Source organism: Dipteris shenzhenensis, chromosome 31 (assembly GCF_047967505.1).
Source record: "Dipteris shenzhenensis isolate YYH24624 ecotype China chromosome 31, Dip_SZ_1.0, whole genome shotgun sequence".
Lineage (NCBI taxonomy): Eukaryota > Viridiplantae > Streptophyta > Polypodiopsida > Gleicheniales > Dipteridaceae > Dipteris > Dipteris shenzhenensis.
The window spans coordinates 15,052,703-15,067,814 of NC_141626.1; the positions used below are offsets into that span (position 1 = coordinate 15,052,703).

Sequence of the window (15,112 nt, forward strand, 5' to 3'; positions counted from 1 at the left end):
GAACTACATTTAATTAAATGCACATAGCCATGGTACCCATTAGTCATTATCTTTTGCATGCAAAATCAAATCTTAGACTAATCCTAGTTATTGTGGTCGTCCCCACTAGGCAAACCAATGCACACAACATTAATTCTCTGGTTGGCCAAGATCAATCCAATTTGACTACAATTAAGGGCTTTGACCTGCAGGCAAGGCTACTTAATAATAATCAAATCAATCCCACCGGGGTCGAAGACTAGAGTCAAACCTTCTTGGCCGAAGCCAAGCCTTGTATGACCGAAGTCAACTCTCTGACCGTAGTCAGCTTTGTAATACTCTTGTGGACCGTAGTCAACCCTCTTCGCCTAAACCAAGTCTCCTTGACCAAAGTTAGGGCTACTTGACTTTGACGAGTTAAAATAACTCTTTCAAAATAATTAAAATAAATGGAGTCGTCTTTGAGTATGGTCAAATAGGAGGTCAACTTTGTATTTTACTTGGAAGATTAACAACTTGGTGATAATGAGGGCATGGTATGGGATGTAGGTTGTTACTGCCAGGTTGGCTAGCTCAAGATGGTCTAGACCTTAGGCTTAGGGGTAATTTTGAGGGATTGAACCTATGGCTGGGAGGTGCTAGCTCAACCCTAAGGGGTCGTGTCACCTAATGATTGTTGTTGATATGTCTTGACAGGTGCATGGATTCTTACTTAAGGTTAGTAGCCTAAGGTAGAGGTCCTTACATTGGTATCAGAGCCATTTGAGGTTGTTGAGAATCGTACTTGATGCTTGATTTTGGCATGTGTGTGTGTGTGGCTGATATACTAGCCCTACAGTGAAGTTGGCTGATGCAACAGCCGAAGACCACATGTGTAGATTTATGTCAGAGGAAGAGCCATTGTTTGCAGGTATTGCACCGTATTTCGAGGTAGAGGTACTTGCCTAACAGGTGGTTTGTGACTGTAGTAGGCCTTGGTTTCTTTATTTGCAAGTCATGGGTATCTAACTGAAGACATCTTGTATGAAATGGAATTTCCTGCAGGACTTCTCTTTGAGCTATGATCTGTTAGAGAGACTTGATGGAGGTGTAGTTGAATTGAATCCAGACTAGATGCTCTGGATGTGTACTGTGATTTGGTTTTAGGAGCAGTAAGAGATCACTATGGATGGTGAATCCCCAGGCTGGCGAATCTTCGAGGAGTGTGCTGCCCCATTTGCTGCAGATCTACACTACCAGCTAGGTCTTCTTGAATTTGAGGCTATACTTGGCTGACCCTTAAGCCTTTCTGATGAAGATGAACTTCTTCAGGTACATGGTGAGCTGTAGGCAGGCTGATCTGTTGTGTCCTTCAGGTATTCTCTCCAGAAGATACTCTTGACTCTGATACCATGTGAGAGGATCGACCATAAGCAATATTTTGCCAAGAATAGTCACACAAGAGATAGAGATAGAAAAGACAATGAAAATCTGAATATATGCATCCCAAACAAGCTGAGAATTTGAACTTCACCATAGATACAATATGTGGAACAATGTTCTACTTTCTAGAGATCAGTAGCCTTCTTTGCACAACTCCTAAGATGGTAGGTGAAGGACCAGCCGGCTAAGATGCACAACGCATGATGCTGTTGCACTCATTAGGTGCTGCGAGCAACTAAGCTAAAGAAGGGTTACAGAGGGTGGAGCATTGAGCTCCAACATTGTTATCATCCGAAGCTCCTTCTTAAGGTGGGATAGGAGGTGTTGCTCAACACTCGTGCACACCAGTGTTGCTTGAGGTATGGATGTGAGGGTGTAACGCCTTAGTTTATCAAGTCCCCCATAGGTTAAAGGTCGCCTGACCTAGGGAAGGGATCTGACTTGCATGCAGGACCCAATTGGTATGTGTTTAGCCAACATACTATCTGCAGTTAACCTGCAACTTCGTCACTTGACTGCCATGTCAGTAGTTGACCTGTTACATCTCCTGTCGATGCACAGCAAACCGATGTGCCACATCAATCACTGCATGTGATGTGTGCAGGCATGACATCTACAGATTTGCATGCCACATCATCAATTGTCAGTGAGTGACTTGATCAGCCTTTGCAGGACCCAGACTGCATGCATCCTCTCAAGCTCTTATTCAGCACTTTGATTGACCGTATGCTGATTCAAAACAGTGGATGATAACTTCACTGGATAGCCATACAAGACTTTAAAGGGGGACATCCCGATAGAAGTGTTCGTGGTTGAATCATAATAGAAGTCTGCTAGAAAAAACCATGTACCCCAACGTATTTGAGTTTCAAAACAAAAATGCCTCATGTACTCAAGCCATCTAGTTACTGTTTCAGCTTGACCATCAGTCTGAGGATGGTAGGCAGTGCTAGTGTGGTTAACTTTGTGCCCACTTGCATGAATAATGCCGTCCAAAAAACGCCCATAAAATTTGCATCTCTATCACTGATGATTTTTTGATGAAGTTCATGAAATTTGAAAACACTCTCCGTGAACTTTATAACTATCTAGGAGTTCTTGGATCTGAAAAATGCCACCCAAGAGATGTTGAATTACCCAAATTGTCAGAAAGGAAAATTAACTCAATTGTGCGCTAGACATGTGACTAGTAAGAATTGATGTTATTTGTGAATATATATTGAGTGTGATCTTAATCACTAGTGGCTATTTCAAAGTGAATATTTAAGGGATTAAATGCTGTGTTAAAGCAGAGGTCTAGTGTTAAGAGTCGATAATCTTAGGGACAATGATTTTGAGCACATGTTCCCATGAGATGGTCTGCTTGGAACGAAACTTGAGGAAGATGAATGTAAACAACAGTTTCTCTAGAGGTTGTAATTGGAGCTTGGCTTCAGTGAGGGAGAGATTTGGCGATGACCTGGTTCTGATAGCCAGTGCCTAGTGTGTTGCCCCACCCCTTGTTGGTGTCTTAATTGGGGATGCCTGGGGCAGCTTTGGGGATTGGTCTGCAACTTTTTGTGGACGGCTGCTATGACACATGGGTCGGAGTTGCCTGACAGACAATGATACTTTCTAGTTATAGAGGCAGATCAGGCATCACGGATCTGGATATGCATAGCTGTGTATTGTTGGGAAAAGCTTATCTTACCCTAGGCTTGAGACACCCCACAGACATGGGGAAGGAAGACTCGGCAGCCGTCACATAGATGGATTTTGTAAAGAATCCTTCCTCGGACAGAAGTGTTCGCCCATGATCGTAGAAGCACATTTGAATAACTTTATCTCAAACCATAGGGAAGTGTGAACCTATGACTCCGCGGGTCTTAGAAACCTAGTATAGCTGCTTATGCTTGGGTACTGATGATGACATAAGTGTGGCTTTGCTTTGCTAAGTATGTCTTCCTTTTGTTTTTCATAAAAGTTTTTGTTTACCTCTTTTTTCTTCTCTTTCATTTTCTATTTTATTTTTTGTGTAGATTTTTGGTCTTTAGAACAACAAAAAATCTAAATTTGTGTGATTGGACATATTCTAGTCTTACAAAGGTATATGTGAATCTATGACTTTGAGGGAGAGATGTTGGGGGCCAATGGACCATTCAGATTCTTGAAGTCTAGGAGTAGGACCATGTAGCTTGCCTTGATGAGGGATTGATCAAACCATAGTAGAGATTTAGTAGAGATTGATACCAACCATTATAGAGGCTTCGAGGATGAGGATCGGTCACATTGACACGTTTGCAACAAGGACAGTGTTCATGGGTTGGGGTTCCTAGGAGTGTGAGGTGAATTACTGCAGTTGCTCGCTGTTTTTGAGGATGGTGGATGGTGGAGCACAGCCAGAGTACCCCATTTTAGCAGCAGCTTCTTGCCACTGATTTTTTTTTGGAGGAGGTACCCTGGTAGAGAGTCAGGTTGGTGGGTTGACAGAAGCATTGGATTATTGACCTAGGCTTAGCAAGTTTCAGTCACATTGGAGAGTCTGGTTATAGGAGGATTGTTTGACATTGCAGCAAAAACCTAGAGAGTGATTCTGGTCAGAGCAAGCCCCACAGTCAGAGCTAGTGGTGTTCTTTTTCCTACACTGTACACATCAGTATATGTCTTCAGGTTACCTCCTTTCATTGGCAACCTGTGCTTGCATGAGTTACATTGGCTTGAATAGCAAGTCCTGATTAACCACAGCTTGAGTCCAGTCACTAGCTGCAGAAGACTACTTCTTTGGCTTTTTGCGCAAGAAGTACTCCACTTGTCTAGCCTCAAAGGTAGAGATCTCAAGACATGCTCCTTCATGCTGATCTACGAGCCAGCTGCTACTTGAGGCACTTTTTCTCCTGGAAACAAAAGGGATCGATGAGCTGACATTCTCTGGTTATAATGCATAGCTATTTGCTTGCTATCTCCTGTTCCTTCACTTCGCTAATTGCTCCCAGCTACCTGTTCCTGATGACTTTTAAAGTCCGTTTTCAGGATGTAGAAGGTCTGACACAGTTTTTTCAATGGCCAAGTAAAGGTGCTAAAAAGAATACTTTTTGTCAGTTCGCATTATCTGCGATATCTAGTCCCTGTTTGCGATATCTAGTCTGATTGCTCCCTGAAAGCTGCATGTGGTGACTTTAAAGGATGTAGAAGGTTGTCATCAGGTTTAGGGTAACTTCTTTGTCACCTTAGCTTTTAAAAATGCAGCACCACATGTTTTTAAGCACACGAATGCAATGTTGATCATATCATTATCTATTGATGGGATGTATGATATGCCATTTCTTTGAATTCTGCCTATGATGCAGAAATTTGCAGATTTTACATGAGCGTGATGTGCTGACGAAGGCTTTATCTGATAGCAACTTTTTCCCTGTCTCTATTCCAAGGTGCTGAGTCTGTACTGAGCTGTGACAAGTGTTTGAATATTGTGTTGATTGATTTTGTGCCTGAATGGTGCGCTATGATGACCCAAGATAGTTGTTTCTTGCAGATCCAAAAAACTGCCCCTCTGGTGGAGTGAAGCTGAAGATCTAGATTTAATGAAAGGTGCTCTCAAGCATGGACACAAGGATTTTCAAAAAATCAGGTTAGATCAGAATGATGATTGCATATTTTTGTGTACCTTTCATGTTTGCAGTTGTGTGCGCCTCCTAATCTAAGACACTAAAAATGGCACCCCCCTCTCTCTCCCCCCAACCCCCAACCCCTCCGAAAAAAATAAAATAAAAAATGATGAGTAGCAACCCTTGGACGCTGCTGTGATGACTTTTAAGCTCTTTTACAGGGAGGATCCAAGTTTGTGCTTTGCAGCTAGGTTGAATGCCAAGAAGCATGCTCTCTGTAATGAGACTCCACTTGAAGTGCAGGTAAGCCTCGTCCTTTTGTGAATAGAAAGTATATATCATATGTGTGAGTTTATGGACAGTTCATGGCTGATTTTGTTGTGACTGGCCTATGACAGAACTCTACCTTTGCAGCAGAAATTTCTAAAAATATGGAAGCTCAGGATCAAGTAGAGGAAGATGAATGGCCTCATGATTCTGTCCTGGGTATGAGAGTTAGGAAACTCATTGAATGCCTGCCAAATGGGCTAAGTGACAGGGAAATCAAGCGGAGAGCTGCGGTTTCTGAGGCTTCTAGAAAGCGGTTTCAAGACTTGAGGTATTGTGCTATGGTTTTTGCAATGGAGATCTGGTTGAGGATATTTGCATTTATATCTTTGGTGGTGAAGTAAACAATCTTGATCTTGGCAACTGGCAGGATGACAAAAGAGGTGGCACCTATGTCCTCACAAGATTATCAAATGATTCAGATGGGATATGTGCTTAACATAGATGGTTACCAGTATGAGCAGTCTGAACTTAAATCTGTACATGCTAAGATTGACATTGGAGGCAACGATTCTCAAATTTACTCCATTGCTGTCCCTAGGGAGACTGCAAATCATGAGATATTGACTCCCCACATAGACAGTAGGATGCTGACTACAAACTGTAATGCATCGTTAGTACAAAATAACTGTACTCAAAGCCTAAGGCCTGATACAGTACCTATTTGCAAGCTACCTGGGTCAATATTTGTTGAGAGTGATGGAAATTCCAGCAAGGTCTTGGATGTGCCCATGCTGATTTCCAATCAATTGCTCAATGGTCAATCCTCATCTGTGACATGTGGACAATATTGGCCAAACTCGCCATATGTATGTACAAATCAAACTTTAACCTCAACGGATGCATCGGGATTATCTTTGCAACATAAGGTGCTTTCTAGGTCCTCACCTCAGTTATTTCCTGAATGTCAATGTTGAGCTTCCCTTTAGTCTAGAATTTTCTGGGTCGTATAACTCATCCGTCAGTTTCAAATAACGTGATTTTCTTGTTTGTGTGTGCAGTTTGCCAGCTATGGAAGAGCTTATGAAGATTTACCACTTTCTGACCTTGACTCAAAGACTTTCACGCCAGCTGGGTTTGCTGGGCCTCCATCAATGCAGTGGATGCCTTTAGGTACTACTGCGTTTGGTGCGCCAGTAGGATCTAATGAACCAGAGATACAGGTATGGATGGAAACACTGTTGCAGATGGCTTCAGTATGAGTTGTTACATGCTTTGGCCTTCTGAAAGCAATATTTAAGATGTGGAACTGAAATGTCAATATTGGCAGGAATATAATTGCTCAAAGCGGAGAACTGGCTATCTTGTGCCTAATGTGAGTAAAAGGCAGAAGGAATGTGCCCTCGATATGATGAACCAAGAAATCGCTCCAGGGACACAAAAAGAATTCTCATCTCATCCCGGCGTATAGGAGAGTTGAGTTGTTTTGCTCCACCCTGTAAAAATATGGTACCCAACAAAAGATATGGTTGGGGACCACACTAAATTAAGTCTTCAATTCATATTTGGCAGTTTGACCTTCATTTTGTTTGGTTCTGAAGGCAGCAACCCATTGCAATAAGCTGATTGACAGTGGAATACAAACAGCTGGGCTGTATGGATATAACAGGGTATCATACAAGAAGTACGCAATCGAGTACACAATCGAAGGATTGGAAAGTGTGGTGTCTGCACTAATTGGAGATGAGTATACCCCATTTTTTGTCATTGGGAGGTATATGTAATTCTTTTTGGAAGGAAGATATTGTATGAGCTTTGTTGAGAACAAGTAAAGGTTCCTAGTCTCTCTCTCTCTCTCTCTCTCTCTCTCTCTCTCTCTCTCTCTCTCTCTCCGTGTGTGTGTGTGTGGTCTATGAATTGTTACCCATGTAGAATTGCAAAGATGTAACCTCAAGGACAGGCATCCACATACTGTCAAATTGCATCTACTTTGGCACTTTCTATTGGTAACTAAGATAATTGGGGATTATAGCAAGTTCAGTCTCCATGTCTCCACATGGTGTCGAATTATGTAAATGCACGAAAGGTGTCGAGTTATAAAAATGCTGGAGAAGTGGCAAGGGTTCAGCTAACCGGTGTGAAAAAATAGTTCGAAATAAAGTTATTGGACTCTAATGTAAGTAATTAGGCACTACATGTATTGCTAATCTTTTTAAGTGTGAGCAAATGATAGGAAGGGGAAGACACCATGCATGGAAGCTACATTATGCAAGGCTTGATATTTGGGATTGGAGGATAGCTGAAGGCTTTTAGTAGAATGCGAGGAATTGGGTTACTATCACGATATGTCTTAAGAGTGTAAGATAATGTTAGAAGCATAGGCTAGACAAAAATTGACATAGGCAATGCAAGGGGAGAATAATAAAAGTTCAAAGTGAACGCGAGAGGAACCATAAAGCCAAGACCAATTCTAGGAGAACGATTTAGGTATCACTGCAATATGTTGTATTCCATTACGATCCTATTTATGCCAAATTTGCAAGCACAATTTAAAAATGCAAGAAAGCCTTTATGGTGCTCTAATATACTTGTGGAGTTGGAGGTTTTTCTTCGACCAAGGTGTATTTAATGATAATGGTTTTTATGAACCTTAGAAAGTCTAATCACCTATGTCAATATTTGAACTAGAGTTAAAGTGGTTTACAAAAAGCATACATTGGTATATATTTTGGAATCGATTTCAAAGATAGGTAATGATTGTGTCAATTATGTATTCGAAATTGTGCACAAAGAATTAATGCTTTATTTGACTTCAGAACAATGATCTAAACTTGTGAAAGTTTATGCAATCATACGTTTGCATTGCAATTGAAGCAAAGGTGCATGTATGGATGGGAACATTGTTGCAGATTGCTTCAGTATGAGTCGTTATATGTTTTGGCCTTTTGAAATCAATATTAGGCTATAGAATTGAATTGTCAATATGGTAGGAATATAATCGCTCAAAGTGGAGAACTAGCTATCTTGTGCCTAATGTGAGTAAAAGATGGAACGAATGGGCCCTTGATACGAGCAACCAAGAAATCACTCTAGGGACACTGAAGAATTCTCATCTCATAGGAGTCTAGTTGTCTGTTTCTCTCTCTATGTGTGTGTGTGTGTGTGTGTGTGCGCGTGCCTGCTTGTACCCCGTACCTGTTGTCGTGCAGCTCGTATTCTTGTATTTGTCGTACTTGCTTTGTAGGCTAGCTAGTGTTGGCCCAATCAATACAGGCTCAGTTCGCGTGGGCCTAGCTCTAGCCCACGTAGACCAACTCCTCGTCTCAAGCCGCTCCAGAAGCTTCTCAATAGGCTAGCCAGTTCGTCTTTGAAGAAGACACCTCTAATTGGGATGAAGCCCCAACTCACCTAGGGGGTTAGTTCAGCTTGGGAGTGGTAGGAGAAATGGCCAACAAGAGTTCGCCCAACCTACCTTCTTCTTCCTCCAAAACCCCCTTGACTTTGACAGCCCCACATAGCAGGGGTAGATATGCCACTTTTGTAGCTCGAGCACCCTCTCCGTATGCACATGTTTATGAACGAGGTCTTTCTGATTGATCGATTATTTGGTATCATGAACATATTTTATTCTTACAGGCTCATGTGTAAGATTTGAGACTACAACTAGCAGATGCAAGGTGGGGCTAGAGTAGTCAATATTGGAAATTGGAGAGGGCATGTTGTAATTTCATTCAATTCACGAGATATACGGCTTAAAGTCCTCAGACAGTAGCCTTACAAATGGAAAGGAACTAAACTATGGATAGCCGAAGAACTCACAAGAACCTAGCTGAAAGATAAAGCATTTGAATTAGCTAAGGTTAAAGCTACCAGGAAAGATGGAAAGTGGGTAGTTTACCGTGGTAGAATAGCACTTATCAAGGAGTTTAAATCCAAACCAAAAGAATCCGTGTCTTAAAATGATGTATGGTTGATGATATATATGATCTTAGAACATAGTCTAGGTACTCTAAATAAATCGAGTTGCTTCTGCACTCCTTGGGAGTTGCCATGTGCCCTCCTTATGCTGATGTAATGCATGGTTTTTTCTCGTCCCATAGACCACTGGTCTCCCATGGACGTTAATAGACACACACACACACACACACTCTCTCTCTCTCTCTCTCTATACACACACACACACACACACACACATTTTTATCAAAAAAAATTTCACACGCACATGCACACATCTCCCTGACTCTAATCCCAAAACCACCACTCTGTTGTAAGTTGGAAATCACCATAAAGGGAATCCATTCACACACACTTCTTATCCCTTTCCCCCTTTACTTTCACTTTTTCCTACCTTCCCCACTTGCCCCCCCGCCCACCCCCCCGCCCTCCCCATCTTCACTTAACATTTTCTTAAATTTTTCTCTTAATTTTTTTTGCTAACCTCCTTTCCCTAACTTCATTTTATTTTCCTAATTCTCTTAAAATTTTCCCACTTCTTTACATTTTTTCCTAATTTTTCCTTTTCCCTACCCATCTCTCCTCTTCTTCTTAATTCCCCCCAATAAAACCTGTCCCTTCCCAACTTCTCCTCGCTACTATCCTAATTTGTCCTTAAATTTTTACTATTTTAATTAACTTGATATTCCTAAATTTCCCAAATCTTCCTTACTTTTTTTTCAAAAATAAATTTCCTAAATTTGCCCTAATTTACCCTATTCCCCCCTTTTTTAACCCTAAATTCCCCTATTGTCCCCTATTTTTTCCTATTTTACCTTCTTTCCCCTATTTTCCATCACCCTTGGCTTTTTTCACAAATAAATTTTTTTCTCTTCCTATTACAATTATCCCTAAATTTCGTCAAATTTTTTTTCTCGCCCCTTTTGTTTCAAAAAACTTCGGTTTACATTGCTTCCTATTTTTTCCTAATTTTAACTATTTTTTCCTCTCCATAACCCCCCCCCTCCCCCCCCCCTTTTTTCCTATTTTCCTATTTCTCCCCCTTTTCTTCGTACTTTTCCTATTTACCTTTTTCCCCCTATTTTTCCTATTTTTTCTCCTCCCTCAATTTTTTCTTTTTCCAATACCTTACATTTCTCCCTCACAAGACTTTCCAAACCCCCAAAGTATCCTACTCTTTTAATGCTATGCCAAAAACCCCCCACCCGTGCACTCACTTTCATCGACTACACCATCCCACGCCCCTCCTCGTCCTTTACTCCCTCCCTCTCTTTGGCTTCCCTTGACTGCCCACCTTCCAAAAAATCCCAAAAACCCCCCCACTTCCCCGACTGTCCTTTCCCCGACTACCCCGCCCTCTCTCTATATAAATGACCCTCCTCTAAACTATCCTTCCCCACCTCAAAACTCCACTAACGAATCCTCCCCTCCCCTTTCAAGTCTCACACTTGCTATTCTCTGCCTAGTTCCCCCGTAATCTCCATTTTCTCCACTACTCTCAATACTATGTACCCTCTACCCTTGACTCTGTGCTCCGTGCTCCCATTTGCAATTCTGCTGTCTGCATCGTCTACCACAGTTCGTAGTTTGCCCAAGCTCTGCATGTATAGCTTGGTCCTCTGCTCGCGCACCTTGGTCCTTGCTCTAGGCGACTCTTTCCATACAGGTCTACTACTTTGCACGAGCGCGATCACTAACCCACACGACCTGTACCTCCTGCTGGTTCCCTCGTCATCGCCATTTGGTTCTGCCACCCATGTACAATGGACTCTCAGGTCCCCTTATTATTACCCCCCCCCTTTTTCCCTATTTTCTATCCTTTTCCCTTCCCCCTCTCTTTTTTACATTATTTTCGCTGTCTATATATTTCCCCCTTCTCTATTTATATTAAATTCCATATTATCTTCCCCTCATAGTTAGATTGTTTATATTAAATTCCCCTTCTCTGTTTACATTACTTCCCCTCATAGTTAGATTTTTAAACTCCTTACTTTATTCCTCTTTTACTTCTTGTTAATCTATGGTACCTTTATTCCCATTATTTTCTTTAAATTTTTTAATCTATGGTCCCTTATATGACTCCTCTTAGCTTACATTTATTTCTCTTAGCTTACATTTATTTAGATTATTACCTCCTTTATTTCTAGCAATTTGTTTTAAAATTATCCCCTGCCTTTCTCTACTAAGATTCATTATTTTCGCTCAACCTTTAGACTGATCGTGCTAACCTTTTTCCCCAATATTTCTATTAGTGTGCATTAATAATTCCCCCCTTTTTTCTATAAAGGTTCATTACTTTCTCTCAACCTTGATAATTGTTTAGCCAAGCATTAATTTTTATTGTGACTCTGATAACAAGCTTGATAAAGTTAAAATTGGTTCTTACTATTTTGCTTGTTGGATGGTGGCAGGTAGGCAGACTCCCCTCTTTAATAAAAGTGATGCTGCCGACGACTTATCAAAGCTCTACTGCTCACATTTCCTCTTTCTTAAATAGAAAGAAATTGTTCTACCTCTAATGATGCTACTTCATTTTTAGTTGATGTTTATTACAAAGCTTATCTATCAAACATTTCTCATTCCTACTCTAAATTGTCTACTCTTCACTATGGACAGGGGTGTTGTAAATGTCTTCTACACACACACACACACACACACACACACACACACACACACACACACATTCCCACACACACTTTCATACACGCGCGCGTGCACACACACACACACACACAATTTATACATTTTTTCCTTTGGTTATTCTGAAATTTAGGACCTATGTGTCTTATGCATTGTTTTACATTTTAATTTCTACACTTATTTTCTAGAGATTATTTAATTAATGATTATATCTTCTATTTAAACATTATTTCACACACACACACACACACACACACACACACATAAAAATTCAATTTCTTTGGCAAAATTTGTTACACACACATACGTGCATGTTCTATACAATGTTGAAATAATAAATCCCTCAATGTTAAACATATGTTCTGATAAGCAGTTTTAATCCTCCCTTTTTCAAGATATTTAAACACACATATGCATGCTCCATCTCAACATCCGTAATCTAAAATACATGATTAATGAGCTCCTATGGTATGTGTGATTTTAAACTTGCATTTGAGTCTTTAAATACTTTCCCTATATATAGTTATATAGTGATTATTTTCCTTTAATTGCTTCCTTCTTAATTTCCAATGGTTGTTTACTATGTAATGTTTTAATTTATTGCTTTTTTTTCTATCCTAACCTTCTTACTCGTTTGCACGCAGTACAATTGAGTACAATTGAAGGGTGCTATCTATCTCCACATGCACCTTCACTTACACACAACACCCACCAAACCACACCCCCTAACCATTATACACCTCCATCTTGGAGCCATTATGCACCATTATGCAGTGCCACCTTCTAGCTCTTATCCTTACATCCTCGCACTTGCACCTCACCTCTAACCCCTTTTTTTGGGTGCATGCCATCCTATTCTTTGCCACCGCCAACACGTCACCATTTCTTAATGGCTTAACCTTCTATTTATTCACCGTTCCTTGCTTCACGTTCCTTCTATTTATTCGCAGCCACTTAGGTCCATTGCTTCCTTCGTTTGTGTTTTCGCCAACCTCTTGTTCCTTCACTCAACTATAGGAGAAGTTACAAGCTTCGGATTTCTTCTTGCCCACCGTCATGCAAGGTCGTAGTTCCTGCCTAAGGTGCCACTGTCGCATGAGCTCCTTCTTCACTCAACTTCTACTTGCGAAAGCTACACAAAGCTCTGGTTTTTGTCTTCTTCACCATCTTACGTTTCAAACTTGTAGGTATATTGATCGCTCATGGCTCGTGTTTACCTCTTCATCGCCTTATCCCCAGCTCTTACCTTGTTGCACTGTTGCCCAACTTGCGTGCCACTACCTTACGTTCGTCTGTCTGGGCTCCCCCCGCTAGCCTTTTATGTAGCTCGGTGGCGTCGTCTGAAAAGCCATCTCCACTGGCTTTTTGATGTATTAAAGCTAACCTATCAATACTAAACTATTAAAGCCAACCTACCTACTACTAATAGGGGGCCCCAATGATAGAATAATTAATTTCTTGGGGGGGTGGGGTGGCGGGATGGGTTGACTAATCTAAGCCTACCGATTAACCTAAGTGCAATGCCACATTAAGATAAGATGATTATGGAAATCGATTAAAGAAATCGTATGCGAGAAGCTCTGCAAAGATCCAAAAGCCTCTCACTAACCACCCTCAACCGAGTATATGAAGGAGGGAGGGGGGGGGGCGATAAGGGCAAGGAGAGTTGAGGGAGGGAGAGGTAGAGAGGAGAGGGCTGGCGAGTGGAGGGGAGAGGAAGGATGTAGACTGAGTGAGGGAGTGGAGGGAGAGGTATAAGAAGAGAGGAAGGAGAGGGGGAGGGTTGAGTGCAGGGAGAGGAAGAGGGGAGGGGAGGGCTAGGAGCAGGGAGTGGGGGAGAAAGGGAGGGGAGGGATGGGCATTGCCTGAGTGGAGGGGAGGGCTGAACGTAGGGAGTGGAGAGTGAAGGGAGAGGGAGTGGAAGGAGAGGGATCAGAGGAGGGAGAGAGGTGAGAGAGGAGGTAGAGAGACGAATTAATATGGAAAACTTTAGGTTAATTGGAATCTTAGAATGAGAGAGAAATTAACTAATCGAGCTTTCACACACGAGTGATTAGGAGAATTAGAGAACTCTATGAAAGCTAACTCAACAATCCTAAACTATTAAATCCAACTTATTAAAGACAACATATTAATAATAACCTATTAAAACAACCATGGCTATTGATACCAACCTATTAATGCTAAGCACCAATCAATTAAAATTATCCTATTAAATGTAACTATTATTAACGTATTAAAGCTAAGCTATTATAAGCAATCATAAGCGAATGTATTAAAGCTATAACCTATTAAATTGATTAAGAGAGTTATGAAAAAAAGCATGCAAGCTATTTAGCCAATTATGAACAAAAGCATGCACACTATTATTATTAAGCTAATTACGAACAAAAGAATTCAAGCTATTAATGTAAGTGATGAAAGCATACAATCTATTAATAAACTATTAAGAAAAGCATGCAATAAGCTTGCATCTTATGGGATCATTGTTGCGAAGAACCACCCAAAAACTCGAGCTCACAATTGTTGAAGGATCACGGTCACGGTCAAGTTTGGTGCATTCCTCGATGCATGTTAGCAATGCCGCCAATCCAATCATTTTGCCCATAACTAGTGTGGCAAGTGTTGTGCCCTAAGTGCATTTGGCTAGTAAGGACACAAGAGCCCTCCTCTACATGTTGCTGGTGTAGTGGCTGCAGGTGCCTTCCATCCTAATTGACAAAGAGGCAAGTCTCCGACAAAATGCGGCCTACAGACTTTAGGTGGTGAACACGGAAACCAGCTTGGGTTTTCTTACCGTCGTCATGAATGCAGTTTGACCAAGGCCGGTTCCCCTGATCATGGTGGGTCTTTTGATTTTACTAATTTGTATGTGCCATTAGTGGAGCTTGTGGAGGAGGATAGGAATCATCTACGAAACGATGACTAGGTCCTCAAATTTTGTCCGTTTGATCAGCCGGAATGTTTATCGAGTTTGCGCTCATTGGAAACAACAAGACGCTTACAGTCTTCTTCGTCCAGAATGCCCTGTAGGAACTTAAGACCGGTGACTGTGATGTTGATGGCCTTTGCTCACCCGATTTTCATTTATTTTCTAGCTGTCGTCTTAGGGTTTGTGGCAGGATAGCCTTGCTTGTCAGAGAAGAAATGTGCCCTTCCCCCTTTGCTCTAGAGAGTTTCTTGCTATCACAACTCAGCTCTAGGGTCTTACTGCATCGTAGTTTCAGACTATGCATCTAATTTCTCTTCCGACCGTTGTCAGTTAT

At 41.3% G+C, this 15,112-nt stretch overlaps 1 protein-coding gene across 2 annotated transcripts in view; it reads left to right on the plus strand.

The window, feature by feature from the left end:
• The window catches only part of LOC147881085 (uncharacterized), a 69,567-nt gene extending 62,358 nt beyond the window's left edge, over nt 1-7,209 (plus strand). For both annotated transcript variants that reach the window (XM_087402233.1, XM_087402234.1), the window contains exons 18-24: nt 4,728-4,808; nt 4,913-5,008; nt 5,207-5,288; nt 5,384-5,583; nt 5,683-6,181; nt 6,314-6,475; nt 6,583-7,209. In XM_087402233.1, coding sequence (XP_087258359.1) covers nt 4,728-4,808; nt 4,913-5,008; nt 5,207-5,288; nt 5,384-5,583; nt 5,683-6,181; nt 6,314-6,475; nt 6,583-6,723 — 1,261 coding nt within the window. In that variant the 3' untranslated portion in view covers nt 6,724-7,209. The remainder of the gene's footprint in view (nt 1-4,727; nt 4,809-4,912; nt 5,009-5,206; nt 5,289-5,383; nt 5,584-5,682; nt 6,182-6,313; nt 6,476-6,582) is intronic.
• The last annotated feature ends 7,903 nt before the right edge of the window (nt 7,210-15,112 follow it).